General features: G+C 47.9%; 1 protein-coding gene across 11 annotated transcripts in view; it reads right to left on the bottom strand.

The window, feature by feature from the left end:
- PLEKHA7 (pleckstrin homology domain containing A7) overlaps positions 1-15,449 on the bottom strand; it is a 220,096-nt gene extending 204,647 nt beyond the window's left edge. For all 11 annotated transcript variants that reach the window (XR_005796990.1, XM_040495709.1, XM_040495711.1 and 8 more), the window contains exons 1-3: positions 15,323-15,449; positions 15,124-15,200; positions 14,972-15,029 (exon numbers count right to left, since the gene is read on the bottom strand). Coding sequence is in view for 10 of the 11 variants with exons in the window: in XM_040495709.1 (XP_040351643.1) it covers positions 14,972-15,029; positions 15,124-15,200; positions 15,323-15,408 (221 nt within the window). In the remaining variant the exon portion in view is untranslated. The remainder of the gene's footprint in view (positions 1-14,971; positions 15,030-15,123; positions 15,201-15,322) is intronic.
- Positions 15,450-15,466: the final 17 nt, after the last annotated feature.

Raw genomic sequence — 15,466 nt, 5'->3', positions numbered from 1 at the left:
GCTGTGGTTAAAAACAGCAAGTAGAGGTGGACATTTTTTAACCCTCACCAAAATGCATGTATCAGGGGGGCACCTGGGTGGCTCAGCTGGTTAAGCATCCGACTTCGCCTCAGGTCATGATTTCATGGTGAATTCGAGGTCCACAATGGGCTCTCTACTGTCAGCGCAAAACCCACTTCAGATCCTCTGTCTCCCTCTCTCTGCCCCTCCCCCACTACCTCTTTCTCTCTCTTAAAAATAAAATAAACATTTAAAAAATGCATCAGGGGGACCTAGGTGGCTTAGTCGGTTAAGCAATCAACTTAGGCTCAGGTCATGATCTCATGGCTCATGAGTTCGAGCCCTAAATAGGGCTCTGTGCTGACAGCTCAGAACCTGGAGCCTGATTCAGATTCTGGGTCTCCCTCTCTCTCTGCCCCTGCTCCGTTCATGCTCACTCGCTCTCTTTCTCTCTCTCTCAAAAATAAATAAACATTAAAAAAAAATTTTTTTACTGCATCAGGATGTTCAATGCCCTCTATAGAAAATGCCTGTAACCGAGAATCTAAGTTGGTCAGTACACAACTACCTTCTGTAGAAGTCTCTGTGGGATGTAAGTCAAGGAATTACCCAAATATGCTTGGACCAGTCAGCCATTGCAGAGGAAAGTGTTCATGGAAATACTTGCTAAAATTTACTGAACTATATTATGCTCTGGGAATGGAGTATTTAACATGTCCATACTTCCTCAACCTACAATGGAGTTATGTCCTGATAAACTCATAAATTGAAAATATCGAAGTCAAAAATGCATTTAATACATCTAACATATCTAAAGCCATAGCTTAGCCTAGCCTAACTTGAATGTACTCACAACACATTAGCCTTATGTTAGCCTACAGTTGGGCAAAATCATCTGACACCTATTTTATAATAAAGCCTATTTTATAACAAAGTGCTGAATATCTCATGTAATGTATTGAATACTATGTCAAAACTAAAACACACACACACACACACACACACACACACAAATGGATCTATGAGTACAGAATGGTTGTAAGTCTATCAGTTGTTTATCCTCATGATCTCGTGGCTGACTAGGAGCTGCCCAGCATCACCAGAGAGTGTTGCAATGCCTATTGCTAGCCCGGGGAAAAGATCAAAACTCAAAATTCAAAGTATGGTGTCTATGGAATGCGTATCACTTTCCCACCATGGTAATGTCAAAAAATCACAAGTTGAATCAGTATAAGTCAGGGGCTATCTGTGTTATTCTCATTTAACCACTACAAAAGACCTACAGGGCAGATATTAGCATTTGTTCCATTTTGTGTAGAGGTTAACTCGCCTGAGTTCCACATCTACAAAGTTGGATTGCCAAGCCTATGTGCTCAACTTCAACCCTGTATTTCCCTTACCTACCTCAGCACAGCCCATCATGGAGCATGGTAGAAAAAGGCCAAGCGGGGCTCAGAGGGATCATCAGGACTCCCAATTAAGGACAGCAGGGAATGATGCCTGCCCTGTCGCCTAACACCTGTGTTGTGTATTCCTTGACCTGCCTGAACCTCATATTCCTCATGAGTAAAATGAGGATCAGATAATACCTACCTCATAGGGTTGATAGAATTAAATGAGTCCATGTCTGTTAAGCCCTTAAAACAATGCATGTGGTAAAAACTAAACATTTGTAAAATAAGCAAATAAGGACTCAACAAAAGCAACTGGCTTCTCAGTGTGACAGTCCCTCTGTCCTAGCACTCAGCTTACTGAACCCCAAACCAAGCCAAATCCAACATAGACCTTAAAGAAAAACCAAATGCTCAAACCTTTCCATGGACTCAAGAAGGCAATCAGCACCAATCAGTCCTCCTAGCCCCTAGGAGCAGCCTTGAAAGGCCCAGCGAGATCATTGCACAACACAGTTATTACATCTTAAATCACTAGGCTCCTAAGACACATGGAGCTTTTGAAATAAAAAGTGTGCTTTGGATTCTAATTTAAATACCTATCTATTCACAGAATAGGAAGCCAATTACTTTCCTCTCCCCCAAAGAATTAATATCCCCTCTGAGTTTTATAAACCATCTGGTGCCAAACACACAAACACGTCTACACGTTTTCAGGTGAGGAGGGCTAAGAGAAGCCAACTGAGTGCACTCCAGCTCCTGCCCACACACCAGGGCTTAAAAAAATGTAATTATTCAAAGCTTTGGTAAATGGATGTAATTTCAGGTACCACCAATTCCATTTAGAAATGCGTTAATGGGTGCAGTGATTATAGATATTTAGCTTCACAGCATTCATCTATTTTTTTTAAATCCTCAGGTCAAATTGTGTTGAGAAAAAAAAATGTCTCTGAACAATTTCATGGGCAGGGAAGGAAACCTTTTCCCCTCCCAGGGACAGTGATCACGGATTTTGTGGTCCATTTCCAACCCCAATTTACTCCCAGCTCCAATCAACCCTCTCTCCTTTGTATGTCTGCCAGTGTCAAGAAGGTCATGCCAAATGTCAGATCAACCAACCCACACCAATTTGGTCGAGTATTGGCTCTGTGCCTGACGCTGTTCCCAAAGAGCCGGCAAGCTATTCATGACACTGAGTCACAATCTTGCCCCTACTCCATCTCCCCCAAGACCAGCTCAGGGAAGACTACAACACCAGACACCCCTACAACTTCCTCATCATCACTACTGTCTGCTGGGACACATTTGTTCTCCCACCCAAAGCAGCATTCCCATTTCTCAACTTAATTGCAGCCTGCTTGTCTGCTCTGGCTTTCAATGTCAATCACTCAGAACAACTCACCCCTTACTCCAGGCCTTCCTCTGCCCTCAGAAGGATCTCTAAGTGGTCACGGGGTTCTGAGATGTGGATATGCCAACCCACCCTCACCCCAAGCAGATGTAGTCGCCACTCAGTGGTCACCCGCAAGACCAGCCCTACCTCCTACCTCTAGGACCACCAGCATCGTCTGGGCAGAGGGGAACAGCAGCACATTCCCAACCTCCATGGAGGAAACCAGAGGCCCACCAGGGGCCAGGGACCTACCCTGGGCAAGAGCGTGGGCACTAACAGACAGCAGTACCTACTGACACCTTCTCAAGGTCCTTCCCCCAGCTTCATCCAATCAGTTCCAACAGAGGGCCTCCAGTAAATGAAAGGGCTCACAACCTGAGCACCTACCAAGAGCTGCAGACAGGCCATCACATTAGATTCTCAATAAATTCTCAATCATGCTAAGGAAAGCAGCATTATCATTGTTGTACAATATCATTGTGGGGAAGCTGAAGCTCTGAGGCGTTTTCATTTTCAGTGTCCATAGAATCCCCATGAAAATTGTAATGATGCTGATTCCCAGTCCCCCCACCCCAAAGTTCTGACTCAGCATTCTGGAACAGTTTCTACTTCATGTCTACCCTCACTACTCCTTCATCAAATGCTCTAGTAGAGAACCAGGGTTATTACCTCAAAAAAACAACAACAACAACAAAAAAGAGCTAGATCCCTACCAGGCAATGCAAACACAAATACTAACATCTGGGAACCCTCTCACCAGGGGGTGGGGGTGGAGGATGAAAGGGTAGTATATCAAAACTGCCATTTGGAAAATGTGCTGATCATAAGTACGAGAAACCTATTCATTTTCTCTCTGGTTGGACACAGCCACACAGGGCTTCAAAGATGAAGAATCATTTCTTTGATATTTAGCACCATTTAGTGCCCAGCTTCCTTTTAAAGACAAGTCTCAACAAGGAAATACAATTCTCCCTCCTGCTAGCCTGATCTTAGGAAATCTCTCCAAAGAGAACAAGGTATAGTTCCTCTGCTGACTGTGTCACACTTCACCACGGGAAGGGGCTTCCTTTCTAGGAGTAAGAATAATAGTTAATTCTTACACAGCACATGTGGCTTGCCAGGCACTAAGTCAACAGTACAGCTGTATCCCATTCTATAGATGAAGAAACATCTGAAGACACAGAGGTTTAAGTGATCTGTCCAAGCTGGCAGCAGAGGCAAGATTTCAACCCTGGTATGCAGACTCCAGAATTCATGTTGGATAACCCCTGACATGGCAACAGGATTTCGGGGAACCCCTAGGACAATATCTCCAATTACTCCACTCTGCTGAAGCCAAGCTACTAGTGAAGGGTGTTATCTAGGACCAGTCCCTATGCCTCAACTTAGCACCAGGCTCTTCAAGATGCAGACAGGCACACACATATGTCACCTTCACTCCCACCCCCTAGCTCTTTCCAATTTCTTCCACTGGCCTCTCTTGCCTTGGACTGCCCACTGCTACGTGGCCTTCCTCATACTCAACCTCTGAATCTCCCCAGGGCCCTGTCCTCAGGGACCCCAGCACCAGTCACCCATACTGAAATTGTCCAAGGTCCCTCCCCCGCTCCTGGACTGGGCACTCCTGGAGGGCAGATATGACATCTATTTTTCTCCACAGCACCCAGTGTGGAGACTGGCAATCAGGAGGTGGCTCATCAGAGTCTGGTGACTCAACTGATGAATCCTGGACCAAAAGCCATCGAGTCTGATTAAACTGCTCCTCTAGTAAGGTGCTCACCACTCCTCAAGGTGGCCCACTGGTTCCATCTGTGGACATGCACAGACAACTCAGTTTGCAACTGAAGAGGATATGATTATTGCAAAGGTTACTGCATTGATGTACAACATTGCTCTGGCTCCACTGCTGCTAGGAAGGAGACTGTCTCACCTCCCCCTTCACCCACAGGGAGAGAATGCCGGAGGCTGTGCAGCCAGGTACCTGGGTAGAGGCCTTGAAAGGGCCCTCTGTCCCCTCTATCCCCGAGCACACTGCACCCCACCTGCCCTGCAGACTGTTCCAGGGGAGCACAAGAGGCAGCCAGCAGCCCTGGAAGAGACTGCATGCTAACTCCAAGCTGTCAGACCTCAAGAGGGTGAGGGCTCTGCCTTGGCAGAAAAAGCCCCTGAGAAACCCTGAGAACGCTGACTATGACGCTGGAAACACTCTTCTGGCAGAACCTGAAAGAGACAGCCTGGCTCTAAGCAGGCTTAAGAGGCTCATCAGCCCCTAAGCTGTGGTCAGCTGACATCTGGGGAGGGTGGGGGGTAAGAGTCTGCTCTCCCAGAGCACTAAGGGACCTGCCCACTGGCCCTGCCTTGGGACCATCCAACCCACTGATCACTCATCTACTCTGCAGGAGACTTTCTGAAGGAGGCCCAAGAGGAATTCTGCCTCTGGGTTATCGGGGAAGGTACAGATGACCAATTTGGGGGGGATAACTCTACAGGAGGATTCAGTACAGAGCGAGTGGCTATGGGGGTCAGAAGACACCATGGTAGAAACAGCACACAAACTTGGAGCCAAGATGACTCTGGTTCAAGTCCCAGCTCCCCTACTGATGCTCTGGCATCAGGAAGATCTTTGAACTCCTGTCCCTCCCCCAGTCTCCACTACTTGATCTATAAAATGAGGATAATAAAAATAACTGCTTCTAAAAGGAATGTATATATTTTTCAACTATAGAGCACCATGAAGATTATTACTGTTGACATCTGTGGGCCAGGCAGCATCAGACAATAAGTCTGTCTTTCAGCAGTCAGAGCCGATAGCCAGGTGGCCACCCAGATTAAGGAGCAGACATCTGTGCAGCCTTCTAAATGCCCAGGAAACAGCCAACCCAGGAGCATTTCACACCTCATTACCCTGGGCTCTTGGTTCCCAGGCCCCTGCAGCCTGGACAAGGTACCTGTGGCCTTGGGACTGCATAGCCCTGATGGTCAAGGTTATGTAGTGTTGTTGTTTTTAACTAACTTTGAATTTGGAAATCATTTTAAACTTAGAGTTGCAAGAATAGCACAAGGAACCTCCACATACCCCTCACCCAGTCTCACCCACTGTTAACATGTTGTGCCATTTGTTCTATCATCCACTCCCCTCAACACACACACACACACACACACACACACACACACACACACACACACAGTTTTTTCTCAGCCACTTAAGAGCAAATACTTCAGTATTTCCCAAAAATGAAGACAACCTTTTAATAACCATAATGGTTATGCAGTTTTTATTAGTCCAAGTTCTGAGTTGAGTCCTATAGTTTGCATGATCCTAACCCAGGCAACCCCAGTTTGAGGACACCAGATTTCTCCATCAGCAGCTGAATGTAATTAGTACTTAGAATGCACATTTCTACCCTACCTCATAGCTGTGTACATGTACAAAGAGGGGCTCACATTTATTGGGCATTTACTAGGTGCCAGGCACTTGCAAAACCCTTTACATCAATTAATTCACGCAATCCCCACATTTATCCCTATTTCATTGGTGAGGAGAAAAGGCTTGAAAGGAGTAGGTAATTTACCAAGGACAGGGAGCTGTAACTGGTGGGATTGGAATTAGAATCTGGGAATCTGGAGCCCATGCACCTGCCCATGCACGTACCCACTGCCTCTTTAAACACACTCCCACCACATATACAACCCCTATACATTTTTCTTCATGATTAAGTTGTGCTATGCTTTGGCTTCCAGAAAAACCTGGCCAGCATCCAGGTGACCAGGAGTAGGCTAGATGGGAGACAGAGGGGTGGTCTGGCACAACTCAGTTCAGGCAAAAGATGACCTGAGATCACAACAGCTGCTGATGTTGTCTTCCTTGGGGCCTGTACATTCCTCTTCGGAGACACATCACTTAGAGAGACTGGAAGGCCAATGAGCAGTCTCCCTACACTTCCCTGTCCCTTAAGACTGAACAGGGGAATTGGTGTACCCAAGAGTATATGTTTCTGTTTAGGAAACCACAAAGCCATACAACAAACATGATGCATCTTGATCTTAACAGAAAATACAGGAAGGAATTTTATAGTAAGTTAAATTGAGGGTAAAGTCTACATGGAGTTTTGGATAGTACCCACATTTTGAGGACGTTTACTACCATCCAACCTCCCAGGCAAGTTGGCCTTCATCCTCTTCTGTCATTTGTCTGTGGTTGAAAAATCTGAGAAGCCCTTGCTTGTCTGAGACAACGAATTGTCCACCTGTTCTCTGAACCCTGAAAAGGCTGACCTAACACAGCATGCAGCTTTAGGAAGTCATTTTACCCCTCTGAGCCCACTTTTCTGCATGAAAAAAATGCAATAATTGTGAGCCTCCAACCAGATAACATTCATGAAGCACTCTGTAAACAATGAAACATTAACCCAAAACACTTCTCGTTTCAGAAAATTGAAACAAATGTTTTGACAGCCACTTAAAAACAACAGGCAAATAAAACCATATTCCTCCACGTTTCTCCCTCTGCCAATATTTATGCAAGACACCATGCCAGTTTACTGAGCAGAGAGATTCAAACCCATGCTCTCTTCTGAAGAGACAGGAAAACGGGAGCCAACACCTCATTAAATCACAAAAAAATCCACATTGTGATGTGCTTTCTCAAAGAGGCTCCTTTTTCTGAAGCCCTATTTTAAGAAGCCCACAGTTTACTCCCATAAATATCGAGAGAATGGACAAAGTTACGTCAATGCACCTGAAACCTACACCCACCCTCTTCACACACACAGCACTGTAAATCCGGAGTAGCACCTCTCCCACCATCCATCCCTGTCCTTTCTCTGAAACACATCCCTCCCAAGGGTAAAGAGCCTTAATAAAGAAGCAACTTGCAACTGTTTTTCTTAAAGAGGTTTTCCCAGATCTTTTCTGGGATGGTTTTGAGAGCGTGATACAAATCACAGCTCTTAATCCTTCCTTCTGCTTTCTGCACAACACCACCGTTGTTCCTTATACACAGGACCTAACGTTTCAATCCCTGCGCCAGTTTTCACTCTTGATAAAATAACCAGGAAACGAAACGTAAAGTGTGGGGTTATGCCAAAACTTGCCAAGCTGGGAGAGCCTTTTCTTAACTTTCAACAAGAGGCTTCAGAATTTCCAGTTTAAGTAAATGTATGCTGCAGTTTCACAGAAATTCTTTACACGATTGTTGCTTTCTGGTTTGAAATAAAGTTTCTGGGACTACTGTTCCCAGCGATGAGAAAGATGACAAATGAGAAAGATGGCATATAAATGAACCAACAGGTTGGCACTGTATAAGACAAATTTTACTAACATGAAGTCCAACATTTGTCTGGGGAGAAAAATGTGGCAGACAAGATAGACTTCTTCCCAGAGGGGCCTTGAAAACTGTCCCTTGCGTGATGGCATAATTAAATCTCAAGAGGGCAGCTGCCTGGCCCTTCCAGTATTCACAGACTTTTCCAAAGGGCCTTCTATACTTGGTGCCTTACAGCCCACTGAGGGTGGGCTGATATTCTGTCATCCCTGGTTCAGCCTTCATTCCCCAACTCCTCTCTAACTTTCAGAGAAGGAGTGGCTGGGTGGCTCAGTCGGTTAAGGTTAAGTGTCTCAACTTCAGCTCAGGTCATGATTTCACGGTTTGTGAATTCGAACCATCAGGCTCTGTGCTGACAGCTCAGAGCCTGGAGCCTACTTCGGATTCTGTGTCTCCCTCTCTTGCTGTCCTTCCCTGCTCATGCTCTCTCTCTCTCTCTCTCTCTCTCTCTCTCTCTCAAAAATAAACATTAATTTTTTTAAAATTTCAGAGAAAATGGGTTTGCCGAATACAAAAACACACTCTAGATATTTAGCATTATCTCTAGAAGAATAACTCTTCCGAAGGAGTTTAGCTTAAGGCCTTGGCTCAGGCCTGATCCCCTCTCCCTGCCTCCCTGGGACATGTTCTTAATTCCCAGCCACCTAGAGCCCCAAGCCCCACCCAGCCGTCCTGCTCCTCATTCCTGTCCAGGAGAGCCTGACCACCAGCACTCTTGCCCTGTGGTGGGTCAGAGTGGGCATGGTGGTGGTGGCTCAGTGTACAAGGTCATTACCCTCATATTTGCATGCAAAACAGGGTATTCCACAATATAGAGATAAACATGAGAGTCATGCTAATAATTTAAATTTTTATTATTTGTTTTTACTTAGTATGACATTGAATAGCCAATAAAAAACACCATGACAAGTTGAGGGGAAAACTACAGAAGAAAGGAAAAAGTGTTATACTTTAGTACATTTAAAGGCACCTTTTTCTGGCTTTTTGAACAAGTGGCCCTGCACTTTCATTTTGCACAGAGTCCTGCAAATCATGCAGCCAGGACCTGCAGCAGTCCAAAGGGCTGGGGAGGGGAAAGTCAGTCTTGCTTCAAGCCTCAGAAATGTTTTTCCCATTAGCCTCACCGGTCTCACTTGGGGATGGGCACCCACAAGGAGAATGGCACCTACATAGGCTGGCCCTGCAAAGCTCCAAAACTAAAACTGAGGAACCTAAAGCTAGAAGAGGACACCAGGGCCTGGCAACCAGGGAGGGAGACAACCAGCAAGGGAACACCAACAGATATCCCACTCTCCAGATGCAGAGCATGAGGTTAGAGGTGAAGAAGCCAGAGGAGGCCAGATCCTACAAGCACTGTTCTTGACAACAAGCATCTACATCCGAGAAGCCTGGGATCCAGGCACCAGATGTAACAGGCGTATTTCTGGGCTGCTTCGCATCTTTTACCTTGCCCAGTCCCCCCCAAACCCCTGATCTCTTCCCCAACAAGGAGTTTTGCAAGACCTGGAATATTTACTAAAATCACTGAGTCCCTCAAAACATTACTGCTTCAATAAATACCAAGTGCCTACTCAGAGCCCAAAGCTGGGCTCGGTACCAAAGTCTCAGAGATGCAGAACAGGATACCAGCCTTCAAGGAGCAATCTTGGCACGGGCAGGGTCGCCAAGACCCCTCCTCTCTGCCATTCATTCTCTTTATCAACTCAGGACCTATTCAAAGACTGCTCTAAGGAGAAGCCAACCCACGGGGTGCCACAAAACCCCCAAAGACCAGCCCAGTGTAACATTCTTGCATTCAAGGCCTGTTCTAGAACTTTACTCTCTGGGGTCTCACGTTTGAAAAGGCTGTGCCTGCCAAACTGCTTTTACTAATTAATAATTAATGTCTTCCATTGCTTACTAATCAGACACTTGCACCACTACCAATCAGCTCAGGAAACCAAGAGCTGCTGCCTTTCTCAGGTGCCTCAATCCTCAGCAAAAGCAAAGAAGAACTCTGGCCCTGTGAGCCTTGAACAGCCTGACTTACAACAATGGCACCTGGCACAGGCTCCTTCAAGTATCAGTGGTGGCTCTCACCTGTGACCTGGGGTCAGAGCTACCACCACTGCTGTGGTTACCATATTAGAGACTGAAGACCTACTTTTGGTCCCAGGTCTAAGCACTCCAGCCAAATCACTGAACCCTCATGGACCTGAGTTTCATCATCTGAAGAACAGGATAATCTCTGCTCTTCTGCTGCTACAGGCATCAAGTAAGAAAAGGTACCAGAAAAAAACCACCTGCCCTTTGCTTTTGGAATGCCAAGATTACTATGAGTTTCCACATCAGTAAACTGGGACTAGTAACAGCTCCTACCTCAACAAATTATTGTGAAATTTAATCACATAATAGTTATAAAACAGTTCTTGGAATTTTTCAGACTTGAAAAGAAGAGGCTATTACATAATTGCTACTACTATTGTTGCTGTTGCTGTTAATGACACTATTATCTCCATTAATATTATATCTTGCTACCTGGATGAGAGACTCATGGGAAAGTAGAAAAGTTTTGGAGAACAAGAAGCCTTCTTAAAAAGGATAGTAGCATCACCAAGTCTAGAACTGGGGGAACCAGGAGTAGATTCCTCTTATGTTTTGCCTCTAATCCAAAAGTGAACCCAAAGTGCAGAAACCAAAACCAAAATGTACCTGCCTTAGCTCAAGTTTTTATGGCTTAAGAAATGTTCTGTGGGGGCACCTGGGTGGCTCAGTCAGTTAAGCATCTGACTTTGACTCAGGTCATGATCTCATGGCTCATGGGCTCGAGCCCTGTGTCGGACTCTATGCTGACAGCTCGGAGCCTGGAGGCTGTTTTGGATTCTGTGTCTCCCTCTCTCCTACTCTCTCTCTCTCAAAAATGAATAAACATTAAATTTTTTTTAAAAAAGTAAGAAATGTACTGTGGGGATGCCTGACTGGCTCAGTTGGTAAAGCATGAGGCTCTGAATCTCAGGGTCCTGAGTTTGAGCCCCACATCGGGTAGAGATTACTTTAAAATAAAATACTCTGGATTTTCTCATGTACAGAAGGTCTAAAGAACCTGGATTAAAGAAACGATTTTTAAAAAGAAGAAGCAATGTACTCTGGAGGGTATCAAACATCTGCTAAATATCAGGAGCAACTGATGGATCCTGAAAACCTCACACAACTTTCCAGACCAAGGATCCAGGGGGGGGGGCGGGGGGCGGGGTGCGGTAAACCCAGCTGTTCCAATGCTCCCTCTCACTGAGCCATATTAGAGAAGGATACAAAAATAAAAAATAAAAAAAAGAGCATTCAGAAGTGATCATGGCAAATCTAAGAAAGCTGACTGACTAAAGCAAAGCATTTTTTTATGTGAGGAAAAGGAAAACAATTACTCCCAAGCCCTTAAATCTCTCTCAAGAAGTTGTCTCAAAAGGAGATAGGAAATACAGTCAGCTGCCACAGTGCCCCAGCCTCCCATATGGCTGGCCTTTGAAGGTAGGGGACCAGACAGACACTGCTTTCCCCTAGGCCTGGGAGGACCCTTGGGGTGGGGAGCCAGGACTTGCTATAGGATAATCACTGGGAACTTCACAGAGTTACCACAGAAGAGTCAGCAGAAGAGATGAAGGTCAGGAGGCTGTGGTAACGGCTGATAGAGTCCTACCCAGCCCTCAAGTCCCCCAACTCAAGACTTAGCCTAGTACTTCATGGAAAAGACAGATACCATCAGACAGAACACCTACCTCTCCCCTCACTGAACCTATCAACCTCCCAGCATGGGCTCTGGCATGGACAGTCCTTCCTCCCATAAAATGGGTGAAAGGCCCTATTCCCAGCTGGGACCAGTGAGACTTAAGCTCCGGATCCCTTCCCATTCATCCCCTCAGAAACACTGCTCCAGCAACTGTCCCACCTCTTTCCTACATCATCCACTTCTCCCTCTCTCCCGGATCATTCCCAGAAAAACACAACATGCTCTATCATCTCTCACTAAAAAAACAGACCCCCCCCACCTCAAACCCACAACCCCTCCAATCCTCAGCTAATGTCTCAACCCCACTTCATAACCAAACTGCCTGAAAGATTCACCTATACTTATGGACTCCACTTCCATACCCCTGTTTTCTCTTCCACCTACTCCAGTCAAGTATTGTCCTTTAAGCTTCTGTGACCCACTCATTCTACTGGGTTTTCTCCTAGCTTCTGTTTCCTTTGCTGGATCCACCTCTTTTCCCAACCTCTAAATGCTGCTATGTCCCAAGGCTTAGGTCATCTTTTCTGTCTACACTCTCATTCAAGGTGAGTTCAATTAATCTTCTGGCCTTGAATACCAGCTATAATACTTAAATATACCTCTTCAATCCTCTCTCTCCTGAGCATCCAACTAGTTGACATATTCATATCTCAAATGTCAAAACAAGATCTCATGCTCTCCTCCACTCCAAACACACCTCCCCACAGCCCTCCCATCTCAATGATATGAGTACCATCCGCTCAGGTACTTAAGCCTCTGGGAGTCGTCTTTGACTTTTCTCTTTCTCTCACAGACTGCATCCAAATCATCAAGTCTGAATCTGACTACTCTTCCTCTCCAGTATTACACCCTCATTCAAATCATCATTAACTCTTGCCTGGACTACAGCAACAGCCTGCTACTACTATCCTTGCCCTACCAGTTGCCCATCTACATACAGTCCACTCTACGGCAGGTAGAATGGTCTTTCGAAAAATGCAAATCAAATCACATTGCTCCCCTGCTTCAAACCCTCCAATAATTTCTCGCTGGGCTTAAAATAAAGTTTAAAGCCCCTTCCTCTGGCTCTACACCATTTAGCTCTTTCCTATCTGTAACCTCTTCTGTTGCTACTTTCTCCTTTGTTCACCACATTCCAGCCACACTAGCCTCTCCACTCTTTGAACTTGAACTTGAAGCTTTACAGCCCTTACTTTAATAGAACTGACTGTTCTATGGGGCGCCTGGGTGGCTCAGTTGGTTAAGCGTCCAACTTCAGCTCAGGTCATGATCTCACGGTTTGTGGGTTCAAGCCTCACATCAGGCTCTGTGCTGACAGCTCACAGCCTGAAGCCCGCTTCATATTCTGTGTCTCCCTCTCTCTCTGCCCCTCCCCTGCTCGTCCTGTCTCTGTCTCTCAAAAACAAATAAACGTTAAAAACAATTAAAAAAAAAAAAACAGAATTGGCTGTTCTCTTCTGGAAATGCTTGCCACCTCATCAACACAAGGATGGCTCTTTCCTGTCATCCAAACTTTACCTTAAATGTCACCTATTCAGAAACAGCACTGATCTCTCAATCCAACCATACCACCCAGTCACTTGATATCACATGATGCTACTTTCATTTTCTGCACAGTAGTTACCACTGACATTATTCTTGTTTGGGGGGGGAGGAGTTGTTTAGTTTTTTTGTTTTGTTTTTTTTTTCCCTTATTGTCTGCTCCCTCTCCCCACTAGATTTCAAGCTCCATGAGCATCCAGATCTTGTCTGCCTCATTCATTTCTGCACTTCCAATGCCTAGAACAATGAGGAACACACAAGGAGAAATCTAATAAAGATCAATAAAATGCAGTATGAGCCACACAGGTCCACTAACTGGGAGGTTCTAAGGTTCCACCAGCTCCTCAACTTCTCTCTCAAACACAGAGGTGAGGCAGGACAGCAGGACCCCAGCCAGTCCCAGTGTTCACTTGTATAAATCTCATCCACCAGAATTTCAAACATCCTGAAAGAGCCCAAACCAGGATAGGAGGATCTGGGATTTTCTGTGACCATCTTAGCTTCGACTATGCTGCTCCGCTACCGACTAGCAGTGTTCCCAGTTGAAGAAAGGAATTCTGACTCACAGGCCCCCCAAAAGTAAGAGTCAGACCACCGTCCAGACCTTGGCTAGTTAATTCATTCAGTAAACAAAGATTTACCGAGTGCCTACTCTGTGCCAGGCACTGGGCAAAGGATCAAAAGCTGCTCCTGACCTCATGGAGCTGACCGGCGAGCACGCAGACGGTTACAGAGAAACGGGGCAACACAGGTACACGCCCAGAGTGGGAAAGTAAGGGCCACACTGGTGCTCGTGGCTGCACCGCGCCCTAGCTTACGGCTCCCCGGATTTCATCTCTACAGACCCAGGTCTAGGGTAACCTGGCTAGTGGCACAACGCTCGCGGGCTTTTTCGGAACAGCTACCGCTCGACTAGCGGAGACAGGAGTGACTGTCCCTGTGGAGCGCCGGCTTTCAGAGACGCACAGTGCTCGAGGAATATTATTGGCTGATGGGTTCCCTCCCCACGCTCACCCCTCCCCCGCAGGCCCGCGCTCAGGATGGGGAGGGGGCCGAGGTTCCGACTCTCCGCCACCGTCCCAGAGAACGAGGTCGAAACCAAAGCGTCCTCTCTACTCCCCGCTCCCCTCCCTCTCTACTCCCCACTCCCCAGCCCCCAGTACTCGGACCCCAGGCGCAACCCCCCACCCCGGTGGGGCACCTCCCGGCTCCGTGCGGCCCGAGACCCCAGCGGGGAGGCGTGTCCGGGCCCTCACACCCGGGCCCGAATCCCTCCCAACTACAGGACCAGCGGGTAGTTTGCGGCCCCCGCCCCCTCTGCCGGCCGGATTCCGGCCCCCCGCGGAGATACGGACCCCACCGACCCCCTCCCCGTGCCCGCCACACAACTCCAGCACACAAAACCCCACAAGAGAGCGGCCGCGGCGCTGTGCGCGCCAACTCGCCCGGGACCCGCGCGGGAGGCGGGAGGCGGGAGGCGGGAGGCGGGGGCGCGCGGCGGGAACCGGTCGGGCCCCGCTGCACAGGTGCGAGCCCAGCGCGGCGCCCCGGTCACTCACTCGATGAAGTAGCTGGCGCCCTCCTCCGTGAAGCCCTCCTCCCAGCCGCGGGGCAGGTCTGCGGAAATGCCAAAAAGAGTCAGGTCAAACTTGGGCCGCCCGGGCGCGCGCCCCCCGAGTGCCGCCCCCCACCCCGCCTGCCCCGCGCCTACCTGAGCGGATCATGTGGCCCGAGTTGACGGGCTCCCCGGTGCGCGGGTGCAGCCAGGTCGTGCGGCGGAGCTCGTCACTGCGGGAGAGAGGTGCACCTGTTAGCGCCGCCGCCGCTCTGGGGGCGCCCGCCCGGCCCCGCACCCCTCCCGGCCCGCGCCCCCGCCCGCGTGCCCGCGTGCCCGCTTGCCCGCGCCGCACTTGATGAAGAAGACGCGGCCGTCCCGGCACACGCCGTAGGACCAGTGCTCAGGTAAAGTGTCCCGCCCGACCGCCGCCGCCGCCATGTTCGCCGAGCGCGGAGCCGCCGCGGCCGCCGCGGGGCGGGGGAGAGGGGGCGGGGGC

This window comes from Herpailurus yagouaroundi, unplaced genomic scaffold, assembly GCF_014898765.1.
Source record: "Herpailurus yagouaroundi ecotype Mexico unplaced genomic scaffold, PumYag 187, whole genome shotgun sequence".
NCBI classification, from domain to species: Eukaryota; Metazoa; Chordata; class Mammalia; order Carnivora; family Felidae; genus Herpailurus; species Herpailurus yagouaroundi.
Note: the sequence above shows the minus strand (reverse complement) of the source record. Positions and strands in the feature narration are given on the sequence as shown.